Source organism: Chelonia mydas, chromosome 13 (assembly GCF_015237465.2).
Source record: "Chelonia mydas isolate rCheMyd1 chromosome 13, rCheMyd1.pri.v2, whole genome shotgun sequence".
NCBI lineage: Eukaryota > Metazoa > Chordata > Testudines > Cheloniidae > Chelonia > Chelonia mydas.
The window spans coordinates 19,182,570-19,199,092 of NC_051253.2; the positions used below are offsets into that span (position 1 = coordinate 19,182,570).

A 16,523-nucleotide genomic window follows, 5' to 3' on the forward strand; every position below is an offset into this window, starting at 1 on the left:
TGGGATTCTCTCCTTAGTAAGCAGGCTCACTTGAGTTCCTCCATATTGTCTGCTTGTTACACGGATAGACCGCAATTCTATTCATTACACATCCATCATGTGGTAGCCAAGCTGGGAGCGAGCATTAATCAGAACAAAAATCAGAACAGTGCAGAAGGGCAGGAGCCTTGTCTAAACTTGGGGAAACCTCCCTAGTACTGATGGGCCTGAACCACACTCCAGCATTGCCAACTCTTGCCATTTTATTCTTAGACTCACAATGTTTGGTTTTTTTCTCAAAGCCCCAGCTCATGCAGCTTTGTGAATAGATAACTATGTGAATACTTAGCTGTCATCAATAATAATCAAAAAGAATGTTTCTACCCCTCATGGTTGTGGAGAAGAGCTTACATCATGACCTGATTGCATGCTAAACACCCACAAACCAGAAGGGAAAGAAAATGAACCCCAAATGTACTGTTATTAAAAATCTCATTATTTTAAAGCCAAATCTCACAATACTGAAGCCCACCTAATAAGTTTTGAATGCTTGGGGGCTGGCAATACTGAACCTCCCAGATCCACATGCTCCCCAACTTTGGGGAAGTTTACATACAGGTACAGACTTTGCAGTTATCAGCTGCCTATATCATAGACTGAATTGGAAGTCCATACTCCAGGACTAGGCATCAGTTTGGCTCCAAACGTCACAGGTGGGGGTCCAGCTCTTTCAAAGATATTCTGAACATTATGTATGGAGTTGCTTTGTGAAAGGCTGTGAGCCATTCCTTTTGCTGTTTGATTTCTCTAGTGGCTGGTGTAACCCTTTCAAATACCCCAGGACAGAATGGATGGTGGCTCTTGGATGCAGCTTAAGCAAGTCTTGACAGTTCAAGTACTTTATTACTGGAACCATACAGCTAAGGTCCACCTGAGTGGGCTCAAGTTTTATTGGCTAAGAGTCACAGGCTTTGGCTCTCAGCTGTTGCATTCTCCTGTAGCTCTGATAAACCATTGCTGTGCATTCCCTTATTTAGTCAGGGACTCTCTGCTGACTCCAGTGTTTTCAGTGCGTCATTTACACCATACATCACGGTCCCTTAAGGAGATGCTCATTCCTGCCTAGGTAATGTAAGTTTGAAAGGCTGAGCACAGGGAGATATAAGTAACATTGCTTAAGAATGTGAATGGGCAGAATAGTTCAGAAAAATGATAGGAGAGTTTCAGTTCACGTCTCAGCAGACAAGTGCCTCTGTTAGTCGAAGGGAGAGCTCAGAAGTGCCCCACAGAACACAGACAGCAAGGCTATTTAGAATTCAAAACCTTGGAGTAAACCATTTATCTGGCAAGAAGAGAGTCTCACACACAATTTTAACTGAGGCCAGCCTTTGGGAAAGAAAGTCCCAGAGTGTTTTCCTGTACCCGCAACTTCATCCCATTTCTGTTATGCTATTTATACACTGCCTGGCCTCTCCTTAAATTATTTCAGTGTATTCTTGAGAGTTTTTCCATTATGTATTAAAAGGACAATGTGGAAGCACTTTGAATCTATGTTATAAAGCCGTGGAAAAATGTATGTTCAAATAGCAGATATCCTACTGATTTTAGATGTTGTATAGCCCAACCATAAACCTGTGCTAATTTTGATTTGTGTTTGTGTTTGTCTCCAGTAAAAAATCCTGGTGCTTAGATACCTCCACGTGAGGCTATGGATAAATCAGTAAAGTGTGGCAGTGATTTCTTCCTGCTGTCGCATACGTGGCTTTCCTGGTGATAATAAATACTATATGTCACATGACAGATATATTCCAGAGGATATTTGTTAACACAATATACAACTTTCAAGGTGTTCAAAAGACAGGGCCAAGGCTACAGTGTACACATTACAGAACACATGGAAGTGTCCCTTTAAAAAACACTGCTTTCATTCCAGTTGGCTAAGAAGTGCTAGGATTTCATTTGGCACAGATACCAAATTGCAGAGACTTGACGGGGTCACGAAGAGCTGAGCGTGACCCAGAGTGAGAAGGGTTTGCTGAATTTTCATTGTAGATCTGGCCCTTTTAAAAGTCTTTTTAGGCAAAGAAGGAAATTCACTCTTGTTATCAACTGTAAGGACTGCTTTGTAGCTAATGACTTGAGGGGGTCTCAGGCCTCCAGAAAACCAATCAAGCTGAATCACTCAAGTCTTACCTAGATCCAGGCTCGGGCCCTCAAAAAGCAGCCAGGCCCTGTGCCTCATCTTGGATTTTTATTTTTAAGGAGATGAAAGCTGTCCCTCAGTTGCCTGTTTTCGAAGGGATCACTTACCCTCTGCTTGACAAGTTAGCACATAGCCTGCATTCTAGCACAGATGCCGTCAGGTAACCGCACAGACACCAGCCTTCCTAATTGCACAGCTCTCAGTAGCTCTGAGTTGTTTCTGCTGACCAGAAACAACAGGAGCTTCTCAGGGAAGCAGAATGCCAGCCTGACACACAAGCCATGTCAGCAGCTGCTCGATGTCTCGTGTATTTGGGGGCCTCCACCGCACAGACTCAACAAGTCTCGGGCTGGCCTAAGGGGAGATTTCCAATCGCAACCTAGCAGCCTGGAGAGCACCTTTCACTAGGGTCACCCCAAACTGAAATACTGGCCTTAGATGCATGTGTAACATAGTTATTTCTCTCGCCTTAGTACTATGCCCCATACAGAGGATCTCACTCTGCCAGTTCACAGGGGAACATACCCACAGAACAAAGAACGGAAAATCAAAGGCCACTCTTTAGAATGAGCAACATTCCCTGGCACTGTGATTCCCTCTTGAATGAAACATCCCAATACAGCTTCTTGCCATGTAGGACCGTGCCTTCTTGGTTGTTATACAACCTGGTCATCTGCCTCTACAAGGTATTTTCTTTTCACTCTCCCTAACATGATGCTTGTCCTATAGCAAACCATTGTACACTGGTAACTGACAAATAACTTCCCATGTGGTATCTCAAGACCTCATTTGTCGTCTTTCCTTAGCCACATTACCTGCACTGCATCATACATTTTCACTTAACGAGCCCCCCAGACTAGAGTAACTGATGAATGACGAGGGCCGGTTTGTGCACAGCAATTAGTGAATTCATACTGTGCCTCACTGCACCAAACATCTGGGTTGCAAGCCAGCTTGACGGGCAATCTAGTTTGCACTTGACACTCGGCAACATCACAAACACATTAACTGGGCTTAACTGAGAGCCTCTGCTCATTAGACTGGCTGTTGTAGGTCTTGAACGAGATACACTGGCAGAGCTGTGTGGCAGATCCCAGACTGGAACAGCCGGGGTTGCAGCCAGATGGGAGGGCAGTGTCCTGACAAAGCTGCAAGAGGGAACCCTGCAAACAGCCTGCCCACACTTGGCCAGTACATTCATCCGATGAAGTGAGCTGTAGCTCACGAAAGCTTATGCTCAAATAAATTGGTTAGTCTCTAAGGTGCCACAAGTACTCCTTTTCTTAATACAGAAAGAACTATAATGGGACCTGTCAGGGCCAAAACAATACAGTTCTGGAAGGAAAACACACTCAACTGTGCCATATTCTGGCTGGAGATGCTCAGAGACACGAGAAAATCCACAGCCAGCAGAGGGCTGCTCCCAGTTTCTGTTCCCTTTGAAACACTGCACAGATGCTGCTCCATCCTCTAAATGGAGGAGTCGTAGCCTTACCATGCAGCTAAAGACATTTCCATAGGGACCAAAAAGCCAAGACACTTTTCATCAATTGGAACCAGGGTTTCATGCTGTTAAATTCCGCCCTGGGGTAAGCAAGGCAGTTCCATTGACTTCAATGCACTTTCATATTGTGATTCAAGAGGCTCATTCTGTATTTTGATCCCCCAGCTTCACTACCCTAGAATTTGTGCATTAAAGAAACTATTTTACCACCCTGAAGCCACCTTCCCATTTCTGCTAAATTCCAATGTCGCTTCCTTCATAGTCCACAAATTTCAACCCTTAATTTGCAGAGCCATATGTTCCCCCTTCATAACATCAGCACATTTACCCAGGCTTACCCCAGTTTGCCTCACTGGCAAATGCCCTGCTATACACCCAGATGAGGTGGCTGCTGGTGGTTCCTTCCCTATACAGGCAAGGGGCCAACTCCTGTTTCATCACACGCAGCTTTGTTGTCAGTGCAGCTATCCTGATAGAGTCATGAGAATGTTCTTCTCCCAGGACATGCCAAGGTCTCCTACTTCAGCAGGTGGTCACAGTAGGCATTAGGATGGAGGATTTTGGTCAGGGTGTTATAGGTCACTACTGGCTGTATAGGGAGGTTTCCCCAGGGACCGAGAGTCTCTGGGTAGCTCTGATTGGAGATGAGGGATTGGAAATTCTCTTAATACTGAAAACAATTCCTGTCTCTAGAATGGTTTAGGAGGGGGATTGTCCTCCAGGAGGGGATTGTCTAGGTCACCCAAACACTGCGTAAGGTCCCTGCAGTTGTGTGGAGTCTCTAGTGGGACACAGAAAGGGAAAGGGAGTTGGGACAGGGCTGTAGCAAGAAGCCAGCACTAGCCCTGGCCCTGACAGGTCTCCAAGTGAGGGAGGATAGTCCAGTTGATAGGGAGCTAGCCTAGAACTTGGCAGACCTGCATTCAAGACCCTGCTCCCACAGACTTCCTGGGTGACTTTGGGCAAGTCACTTAGTCTCTCTGGGCCCCAGTTCCCCGTCTGTAAAATGGGGATCATAGCACTGCCCTGCCTCACAGGAGTGCTGTGAAGATAAACACATTAGGAATTATGAGGTGCTCAGCTGCTGTGGTGATGGGGGCCACAGAGGCTATGTTTACACTGCAATTAAAAACCCACAGCGGGCCTGTGCCAGGTGACTGGAGCTTGGACTAAGAGGCTGTGTAACTGTCGTGTAGACATTCGGACTCAGGCTCTTGAACCCTGCGAGGTGGGAGGGTCCCAGGGCTCAGGCTGCAACCTGAGCCCACGTTTCTGAACGTCTACATCAGTTAAACAGCCCTTTAGCCCAAGCCCCGCGAACTTGAGTCAGCTAGCATGGGCCAGCCAGGGGTGTCAAACTGCAGCGTAGACATACCCATAAATACCTTAGCTAGAGAGATAGCTCCAGCTGCGAGAGTGCCCAGAAGCCCCGTGGCAAAACTGATGAGAGGGAAAACACTCTATGGTTAGAAGAAAGTGAATGATTATCTAGCACTTTATAAATATTAGTCACCTAGTTCTCACACCCTCAGAAAGATATTAGACTCATTTTACAGGTGGGGAGACTGAGGCAGGGAGCAAGTGGCTTGCCCAATGTCACAGAGAAAGTCAGTGGCAGGGCTAGAGCTCAAGAGTTTCCCCAGTCAACACTCTGAGCATTAGATTTACTCTAGTCCTTAGAGCTGAGATTAAAGGAGGGGGAAGGGACACATTAACAAAAAAGACACTGTGAGTAGGGATGCTAGCCCCTTACGAAGCAAAGGCAGCAATTATGGCCCCAAAGGTAAAAATTCACTGAAACTGTGACTTGATTGTGAAGTGAACAGAAGACAAAGCTCTGCTCACCCCTTTCCTAAGTCACTACCCCCTCCTCGTCTGCACCCCCACATCCTGGCTGGATCACCTGCAAGGCCAGTCCTCCCCTTGCAGCCGCTCGAACACAAATTTGCAAACAGAACTCATTGCAGGCAGGCGTTGGAAGCCAGAGCAGCGCTCTCAGTATCGGGTCAGGCTCCCTGAGCTAACTGTCACAAGGGCAAACCTAGGCACTGCAGGAGTGAGGCTGGCACTGCCTGGCACAGACTATGGCAGCACATGAACCTCGACATACATTTGGTTTTAGATAGGCACCCAGCTGGAGAACCAGTTAAGCATGCTCAGAGATAATCTATCCACTGTCTCACAATGTACGAGAGGGGAGGACTCATTAAGGAAAAGGGTTGTAATGCCTTATTTCCTCTGACTCAAAAGTTCCCTTAATAGGAAATGGTTTCCAAGCTGTACTAGAGAGGACGCCGGCCCCTGTGAGAGCAGTGGACGCATTCCAACCCCTGATAGAAAACACTACAGAGTCTCCTTTGGATTTGAAGTGTAAATCGTGTCTACTAAAAAGGGCCTTATATAAACTGACCAGTGCTTGGGGATCAGCTTTGCTTCTCTAACAGCATTATTTATGGCCTTGCTGCTCTTTGAATATGCCTTTTCCAGTACATTACAAAGTCACGCAGGAACAAAGAGAGCACCAGGCCCGTCCAGATGATGTAACAGGGAGCGCCTTGTGCCAAGATGAACATGGCCCAGTGCCGCTCGCGAGCTCAGGCAGCAGCACGGATCTGTTATTTTGATCATCACCGTCTCCACCAAGACACTCTATTGAAACTTGCAGATATTCTTCTGACAGCCTCTGCACTAACCGAGCTCGCTAAAAGCAGCCAAATTCAACATTCGCTCAGGAGCCTTGGTTCAAAACTTTGAGCTGAAATAGTATCGGGCAAAGTATCTGCCTGGTTTCCAAGGGATTTTGATGGTTTTTAAATGGAGGCACCATGCTGTATTTCACCAGGCGGATGGTATTCCCCGCACCTGCCTGGCAATGAGGCAAAGTCTTCAAAAAATCATCTCCTGAGAAGCTGAACAAAGTTAAAAGGGACAAGTCAAGAAAGAACCACAAGCCACATCCAGGCCGAACTCCCATTGACTTCAATAGCCGTTTGCCTGGGTAAGGAGTAAGTGCAAATCTAGTGCCAGATCCTGCCACCCACACTCACACTGAATAGTACATTACTCATGCCACTGAAATCAAACTGGTAACATACAAAAGGAACAGCTTGGGTTTTTTAAATATATAAGGCCAAATCCTTTGGTCCTTATTCATGGCTAGATTCCATCACCATTACTCACGCTGAAATCAGTGGGACACCACCAAAGTAAGCTACTACTTAGCATAAGGGTGGCAGAAAACTATCCCTCAGTAAAGACCTAAGCACCTGGCCCTGTATATTTTAATAAAAACCTCCTATTCTACATTGCCAATAACTCTTTTGATCATTAAAGCTAAACAAACTTTCAAAAATCTAAATGCACTTTTTCACCACTGCTGCAGGCTCCCTTGCACTTCACTCTGCTTGTCAGGTGAAACTAGATGGGTCAATTCCATCTTCTGTTTATAGCCCATTTCACTTTGCATCTCTTCTCTGCCTTTGGTGGCATCCTGTTATGTTTGGGTCTCTAACAGTACAGGAAGAAAGATCAATTAAAAAACCCCCAGTTATTTTAAATGTGTGCCAATATTTCTATTCTCTGAGGTTTTGCAAGCCCCATCTTTTTCTTTTTTAATACAAACCTAAATTTACGACCTGAGCTACTAGCCAGTGTCGCTTTAAGCAAAGAGTCAGAAGCATTTACATACAACCTGCAGCCATTTGACAAAATATTCTTAGTGCATAGGCAAAGCAGAGAGAACCTAACCAAAGTATTTCATATCATTACTTTCCAGAGTATCTTAAAGCAGTCCGAGCTGAGAGAACAGTTTCCAAGCTGTCAGTAGTAGAGTTTAGCTGACTTCTGCCTTGTGGCACATGAATCCTGGTAAATCATTCAGAAACCTGGGTGAATGCAAATAGATCACTGGAGCAGGTCCCCGGTCTCTGGAGTGATACACGGACAACAATGGAACTCATTGCACCAATCTGCCACCTCCCACTATTCAGCGTGGTTCCCAACTCAGGGACCTGCCTCCTGAGTGGTGAAATCCAGGCAGAACCTGGCTTTAGCCCTTGACATTGTTTTGCTTGCTAAAATTAGGTTATGACAATAACCTTGTTCCCCCAAATCACTGCATGCCCTGAACCCTTGTGGCACTGTGTGAGGGGAAGGAGTGGAAACCAGGGTACAGCACACACTTCTCAGGAAATGCTGAGATGTTCTGTTTGTAGCCCAGTGTGACCAAGATGTGACTATGTGCCCAACAGATGGAAAGCCCTCATGAGAAGACCAACAGCAGCTGCTGCACTATTGTTCATTATAGACCCCATATCCTGCAGTGACTCTACTGTAAGATGGAATATTTCTGTAGTGGTGGTTTTGTTGTTGGGTTTTTCTCTTAATAAAGGAGGTGTCACCCAGATGCCAAACTGTCCCTGTGCAGAAGGCTGTCCTGATTTATTGTAGCCAAAACAGACTATTTTTCATTCTGCCCTAGTAATAAAAAATCCACCTGCTCCAATGTGTTTCACTGGGGACTAAAGGTGCCTCCCTACGTTGTTATCTCCAAACATTTCTATAAATGCTTAAGAGTATTGGCATCTATTAAGGTGTTGATGTTTCACACAGTGGACCAGATTCTCAGCTGGCAATGTCCCACTGGATGTCAACAAAGCCATGCGAATTTACACCAGCTAAAGAGCTGGCCCAGCCACCCCATCCTTTCCTGTCCTGTTGAGGTTAGTGTTAGTGGCTTGGTAGCCTTCCCCAACCCCCTGGGTCTGGCCTCTGTTAGATTTTGGGGGGGGAACAGAGAAACCTGAAAGGCTCACGGGACCTAAGTAATTGAGCTGCAAGATGCTCAGACCATGGCCAATCTTTCTTCCTCACCCCCCAAGTCTGTCCCATCAGCTGCAAGGGTTTTAACTGATCAGTGCAAGCAACTCTATGCAGCAGAGAAGAAGCATGGTTCAGCGGTTAGAGCATTAGTCCAAGACCCTAGAGATATGGGTTCAAGTCCCTCCTCTACCACAGACTTTCCTGTGTGACCTTGGGCAAGCCACTTAGTGTCTCAACTCTTCATCTGTGAAATGGGGATAACAGCGGTCCCCTAACCCACAGGGGTGTAGTGAAGATACCCAGATAGCGAGGTGCTAGATGCTACAGTAATGGGAGCCAAACAGACGCTGAAGATAGCTTGGCTGCATGCTCCAACATATCGCTCAGCTGCAGGGAGCTCTGCTCTGTGAAAAGCAGGATTCCTAGCTACTCTTCTATAAAACTGCAAACAAACAACACAATCAGTAATGAAACCTGGTGTGCCTTTGTTAGACCTGGAGCTCCTACCTGGAGGCTGCAATCTCAGCCTTCTGCCGGGCGATGGCTGCGGCCCTCTGAGCCCCTTCCACACTCCTGTCCACTTTTTGTCTGATCTTGGAGCTCTTCAGTGGTATCACCCTCTTCTTCATGCCTTTGATCAGGACGTTCTGCCGGTATTTGCCTTCCTCCTTCTTGCCATCTGGCAGGGTGGTGCAGCCATAGCCATGCCGCACGTTGTCCAGCCACTCACCCTCGTACTTCAGGCCGCTTGACCTCTCGCTCACCCCGAAGCCCGAGCGCTTGTCGTTCTTCCACTCGCCCATGTAGGACTCCGTGGTGGTGGCATCGATGTCAGACTCGAAGGGCGGGAACTCCTCCCCTTCTGCCCCTTCGCCCAAGCTGACGGTGGAGGTGGCGTCGCTGGCAGCAGAGCTGATGCCGCTCTCGCTCTTGAGGAAGCTGACTCGGCTCTTCTGGCTGGCCAGGGAGGTTTTGGACTCCGATTTCTTTAGCTTCCCCAGCAGAGAGCCCCGTCTGAAGAGGCCCCCTTTCTTCGGCTTGCTGGCTCCAGCATTCGCATACAGACTGAGGGCAAAGCCTCCCCGAGTGATAGTGGGTGACATGAGGATGCTTTCTGGGCTGCCCGCCGGCGAGTCCTGCTGTGGCAAGGTGCCGTTGCTGTGCTCACTACGGAGGGAAGACAGAGAGGTTCGGAGAGGGGAGCGGACCACAGACGCCATGCCGTATGGGACACTCTGACGGACACCATATCCATGGCGCATGCCATTGGTGAACTGGCCCTGGTACGTTCCTAAAGGCAAGAACAGGGACCTCGTTAAGCACGGCACTTATTTTTCAAACCGATGCCTCAATACAAAGAACAAGCACAGCAAATCAAACCACCGCATGACATAACGGCTGCCTCGTGCCTGGATACCAGCTGCTGCCCTCTGCTGGGAGGGAAAGGTCAGAGCTGCACAAGTGATTATCAGTTTGCAAATGTCACAGCCCCTAGAGGCAGGCGGCCTGGAGAACAGATGCAAGCCATATTCCCTGCCCTGACACACAGCGGGTGTTCTCCATTAGCTCACCTAATTCTGCTCTAATTACACCAGTTGTAAACCCAAAATCACTCTAATGCACACACTCTGGATTTACACGAGCGTGACTGGGAACAGAATCTGGCCCCAACATTTCTGGAATTTTAGGTTGTGTGTTCTACACCTGATGGCTGATTGCCATGGTATTTGTTCTCTGTGTGTGCACAGTCAGCGATGTAAACAGTTCTTCTCTAGCATCATGACAGCCCCTTCCAGTCCACTTCCTTGCTCCGCTCTTGGAGATTCACATTATTGTCCACCACTAATACTGCATATGGTGAAAATGGCTAATGTTGTATACAGTGAATGTGATCTCCCCAGGGACCAGCCACACATTGGGCTACCTAGCAGAGATGGGAAGTTAACTGAAGATTGGGAAGAAGGATGATCTTGTGGCCTGTTTTCAGCTCTTCCTGTGAGTCCCTGGGCAAGTCACTCAGCCTGAGTTCCTCATCTGAATAACAGAGATAACGACACCCTCCTACTTCACAGGGGTGTTGAGGGGCTAAATACATTAAAAGATTGTGAGGTGCTCAGATACTAATATGGCTGGGCCCAAAGAAGCACCTAGATAGACCAAAGCTGTCCTCAAAACGCTGGGGAGACTCTAGGAGACAAGTCTAAAAGCGTCTGTCTTGGAGAGCAATTCCTGCAGCCCTTGAATACGCTGCCCTTCACTGTTCCCAGAACAAAGCCCATAACCTATTGTTTTGACGGATAAAGCTCCTAGCTTTAGGGATAGGTAGAAAAGAGAGGCAGCCACACCTCAGAGGCCCTCCAGCACTGACCCAAAGTTGGGATGTTTGCAGGACACCCTCTCCTTTCCCCTCACCCCTTTGACGGATTTGCATTACACTAAGCTTCCCTCTGGCTGAGCCCCCTCAGCATCCCCATGTGGAAGGGGACAGAACGGGGCTCATCAAAAGTTACACCAAGGGCTGCCTTCCCAGTCAGGAGTGAGCAGGCTGCCTCCCTAGCACTCCCAGCTTTTACTGGCCTGGGAGGCCAGCTTCCCAAAAGCAGCTCTCTGCTTGGCAGTGCCAGGTGATTAGAGGCCTGACCCAAAGCCTATTGAAATCAGACTCCCATTAGTTTCAGTGGGCTTTGGATCAAGTTGCTAGGAGCTCTTACTGGACAACCATGGAGGCCCTTACTCGTGGTCCCTTCATTTACAAAGGTCTGGATACACTCAACCCAAAATGATTCCGCTGGGGAGTTAAAATGTCCCTCCTGCCAACCAGTTTGCCTCCAGCCATTTGAAAAGATGCCCTCTGCTGTGCAGAGTTCAAAAGGCTGCCGTGAGCCACCCATTCAGAGCAGAACTGACTTAGCAATTCATCAGCAGGTGGGTCTGCGGTGGTGGGAACACAGTGTGGACTGCAGCCGCCCCTCACTCATTACCTCAGTGTGGAGTCAAACTGCCCCTTGGGTAAGCTACTGTCATCGAATCATAGAAATGTAGGACTGGAAGTGATCTCAAGAGATCACTAGTTCATCCCCACACACTGAGGCAGGGTATACCTAACCCCTCGTTGGCAGGTGTTTGTCTAACCTGTTCTTCAAAACCTCCAGGGATGGGGATTCCACAGCCTAGGTATCCTGTTACAGGGCTTGCCTATCCTTATAGTTAGAACATTTTTCTAACGTCCAACCTAAATCACCCTTGCAGCGAACTAAGCCAATTTACTTCTCGGGCTGCCCTCGGCAGATATGAAGAACAACTGATCACCATCCTCTTTGAAATGACCTTTTCTATAGCTGAAGACTGTTACGTCCCCCAGTCAACCTTCTCTTCTCTAGACTTTGGGGAAGTCTCTTCAGCTCCTGTGCCACAGTTCCCCGGGATGTGCGTGAAGCTTAATTTCCTAATGTCAAGATCCACCCTCGGAAGGGCACTAGAGAAGGGTAGCATGGGCAACAGGGAAAACCTTTGCTTTTTGTGTTGGGGCAGGAATATCATTGTGGAGCCTCAATACAGAGCGATCGGAAAGAAGCAGTTTCACTGCTCTGGCTGCTTTGGAGGTTTCCCAAGGGGGAGCCTGTTTCCTGCCCGATCAATACCCCAGAATGCTAATTCTACTCACACCAGAATCCCTCTCTCCCTGGATTTCCCTTACTCTGTTGATACGGTTGCCTCAGTAACTGGCAAACCACCAAAAACAAAAGCAGCATTCAGCTCTGCCTCCAGCCATCGCTGAGAGTCCGGAATGGGCCATCCCCTTCTGAAATCTGCAAACCACAGCGCAGAACATGATCCCCTGCCCTCGGTCAGCCGATGAAAGGTGCTAGTGCAGTGCCAATGTTAAATACCATTGCAAAACATGACCACTCGCCCCTCCTAAGGGCTCAGTTTCTCACGGGCAAATGGCCAGCTGTGCAGGGGACATTTTTATGGGCATCTGTTCTAAATGGGCTGCTTTCTATTAAATTGGGACAAGATACAGTGTCAGTGATTTACTGGCAGGTAGCAGAGTACGGTCACCCTTAGAGAAGCAAACCCTATGCAGAGAAGGACACAGAAAGCATCCTCCCTGCCACAACGTCAGTTACTGCATGATCCTCTGCAGACCGTGGAACCAGTGCTTAACTAACTAGCATCAGGTGAGGCTGGTGACAGCATGTGTGTCAATTCCATTAACTTTCCCTCCCTCCCCTCTCCAGCTCTCACCCAAAGGGAAGGATCAGCCGAGTTCCAAGAAATTAAATTCCACAATCTATTAGTCAAACCCAAGATGGTCCTGCCCAGGAGATGGTTTCTGATTCCTTCTTTGGCAATAATGGGAGTGAACATTTTACAGTCTCCCTGGCCAGTTCTGCCAAATAATCTTTACTCCCAAGATGCTGGTTTCATTGAAATCCTCTTTGAACCTGTCAGCAGGGTGTCAACTTACACACTCCAAGAGGGAACAGAAGACGTGCCCAGGTGCAGCAGCAGCCACGAATCCCTCCCCACCATGTGCCTCTCTCCAGCTATCTACGTTCTCACATTGTACTCCTCAGCACAGTGCCTGAACACCTCAACCCTGAGCTAGGAGAACTACAGATGGTGGGAAAAGGGGAATCTAATCTTCACTTAGCATTCGCTTTCTCTGTTGAGGAAGCTAAACAAAGGGTTCAGTTAAAACTAAGAGTTGGGGTGTGAAGTGGCCACCTGCCGAATGGAAACAACCTACCATGGCAAAATTCTCTTCATGCTGTTTTCTAGCATGGTTTGGAGAAACTGCTTTAGAAAAGAGACAGCATGGTCTAGTGGGTACGGCATGGATTGGGAGTCAAGAGACCTGGTTTCCATTCCCTGCTTGGCCACTCACCAGCTGCAGGGCTTGGGCACATAACTTGACCCCTTCTCTGACCCTCTGTAAAATGGTGACATTGATCCTTTATCAAGTTTTATTACTCATCTATAAATAAGTTCACATTCTGTGTATGGATGGCCCTGGAACTCAACTGCTTTGTCTCTGCTTGTGCTGGGGTTGCAGCCTGAAAGCAGAGCTGACACATAATATGGAATGACATTAGAGACCTTTCTGTAGGACGTTAGTGACCTTCAGCCTCTTTCAATGCCTTAAGGATAGAAGACTCCATTCAATACTGGTTCAATATTAACGAGCTTAAAACTGAATTCTAGCAAGCCTCTGAGGCCCAGAGAGTTTAAGCGACTCACCCAAGGTCACACAGTGAGTCTGTGGCAGAGGCAGAACATGAACGCCACTGACGAGATCCCCTGATGTCTACAACTGTTCTCTGATCACTAGGCAATGCCACCTCCCAGCCACGTTCTGTAAGCACCTGTCCACAATGGAGGGGCGAGATTTTTAAGCGCCCAATTAGGTGTCCATCTCCTACCGACTGTCAATGTGTGCCTAACTCCTATAGGCACTTTTGAAAATCCCACTCTGGGTCTTTAAGTGTGTTCACTGAATCACTTTAGAGCTGGTTTAGAATGGTTCAGCCCGCTTGATTTACATATAGATAGGCCGGCCAGTGATTCTACAGTCAGTTTAAGCTGGTTTTGACACTGACCACTCTTCCCAGCCCACTCTTTTTAAAAACGAATTTGTTTCAAACAGTTAAGCTCACGCGGCTAAATGCCCCATGTAGACGGGGCCTGAGCACAAACCCCAGACCGAGCAGGCAGAGAAGATGAGGCACTGAAAGCCCTTGACTGAGCTCACAGCACGTTTCTGGACAAACAGGGATTCCCTGTAAAGTGCCCGGACTCAGCTTTGTGTTTTTCCATGTCACTTCCCAAGCCATGATTTATAGCCTCTCTCAGAGCTTTCACCCTCTTACCCAGCAAAAGCCATAAAACAAACTCCAGGGCCTGGCTGGGCAGCTGCTGAGAGGAGTTAGAAAGCCTGAGGTGGCCACCGCTGTGTAGCATTGAATAATGAAGTCAGTGAGCAGCAGAAAGACAACTTATTCCTGCACCAGCCTGCTGTCACACAGCAAAGGACAGCACATGGAAACAGTCAAGGAGACAGGGATGCCCCTAGCCCCTTCCTAGCAAGATCCCCGATCAATGCAAGGGGAGCAAGGAGGGGCAAGGAAAAGGCCAGGGGGGGTGTTGACCAGATGGAATCAATGTTAGTGTCAACCTTTACTCACAGCTCACTAACCTGCTCAGAGACACAATTCTCCTCGCACTTACACTAGTGATTTCATTGTAGTTAATGGAATGGTGCATCCGATGAAGTGAGCTGTAGCTCACGAAAGCTTATGCTCTAATAAATTTGTTAGTCTCTAAGGTGCCACAAGTCCTCCTTTTCTTTTTAATGGAATTACAGTGGCATAAAAGCAATGTCTTAGGAGGAGGACGCCCAGTAGTTAGCCCAGGGCACACAGAAAAGGAGATGCGGTCAACCATGAGTAGGGGTAAAAGGGATACAGCACTGAGTCACCTAGCGACCTTGTTACTTACCTCGCTGTAAATAACCACCTTTGTGTCTGTGAAGACAAAGCCAACATGGACCTACCTAACACCTATGTAAAGGCCAGTCTGGGCATTCGCCAAATGTGTGTTCCAGGCTAACGTTAGAGTCAGCCTATGGTAAAAGCCACAAACACCTGGAGCCTGGCAATCAATTAACAAGGTATAAAACTATAGTGAAGACAAGCCCTAAAAAAGAGGCAATGTCTGAACTAGGGGGGAAAAGTTTGTATTTTGAACCCATGATAACCAGCATGGAAAAATCTTAGTGTAGACAAGATAAGTATAGTTTTAACATATGTTAGTGGGGCTCCTCTTTAGGGTTTAAGCTGACAAGCTAATGTGCCAGAACTGCAACTGCCTTGTCAACATTAGGATTTTAACACATATAAGCTACTCTGGGTTAAAAATGCACCCACCTTTTATGTTCCTAGTGTAGACATGTGCAGAGTGTGCAGACAGGGTTTTGTCCTGGTTTAACTAAATTGGTTTAAAAACACACCTTGCACTAAATTGCAGCAAATTTGTACAGAGCCAAGCCCTTAGCTAATTAGTATGCGTAAAGCCTTTTAAATTCCCTGGATAAAAGGAGCTGTAAAATGGAAATATGTAACTATTTATTCTGCATCATTAATATATGTGGGATTAGAACCATGTGCAAATCAGCCATCTTCCACTTTGTGAAGATCAAAGCTGGTTGCAGACTTTTTAAAAGTTTAAAAAATTAACTCCAAATATGGGTGGGTTGGAGGTGGGGGTGCGGAAAACGTGTGTACATTTTTTCCTAGATATTTTCCCCCTATTCTGGCCAGCTTTAGTGAACATCCACATTCAGAAATAGCAATATGTCTGCACTCCCCACAGCAACAGCTTTCCTCCGAGGAAATCACAATATGACCCCCCTGCCTGGGCTCAGGCTGAGCCGATCAGGTTAGACATTTTAATGGGAAAACTTCCTCTCCTCTTCCTTCACCTTGCAAAAAAAAATCAAATACACTTTTTTTTTTATGGTCACAACAACAGGTCCCAGCCTTCTGAAATCTCCCAGTTGCTTTCCCCCCAAATCAGAGGCAATAGAAGAAAACTGCAGCAGTTTGGAGACCCCTGAAAATGTGACTCTTGTCCCTGATGGGGCAAACGCGTTGAGTAATCTCATTAAAGTCAGAAGCTTGGTGCTGGTAACCAGGGATGTAGAGTCGTCAACAGCTCAAAAAACCCTAAAAGTCTTCAAAGCAGTTTTGAAAAATTCTGCTTAATGGCACAATCTTCTTGGTATGAAAAATTGTCCAGAGTTGGAACAGTAGATTCTTCAGGGGCAGAGGGGAAAGGAACAGAGACCTCAGCTGGAAATCACATCTGAATAAAGGCACAGCCCTGATGCAGTCAGCCTGGCCTCTTTCCTCAGATCCACAGAGCTAGGATAATTCGCACCCATTTGTGTGAATGTGATTTGTCTCATTCCACAGCACAGAATGGGCATTCCTCTTTCCACTACTCCCTTGAGAA

The 16,523-nt window shown here is 47.3% G+C and overlaps 1 protein-coding gene across 2 annotated transcripts in view; it reads right to left on the reverse strand.

Annotated features, from left to right (window-relative positions):
* JPH2 (junctophilin 2) overlaps nt 1–16,523 on the reverse strand; it is a 61,135-nt gene that overhangs the window by 36,754 nt on the left and 7,858 nt on the right. For both annotated transcript variants that reach the window (XM_043526678.1, XM_037877149.2), the window contains exon 2: nt 9,015–9,798. In XM_043526678.1, the coding sequence (XP_043382613.1) occupies nt 9,015–9,798 (784 nt within the window). The remainder of the gene's footprint in view (nt 1–9,014; nt 9,799–16,523) is intronic.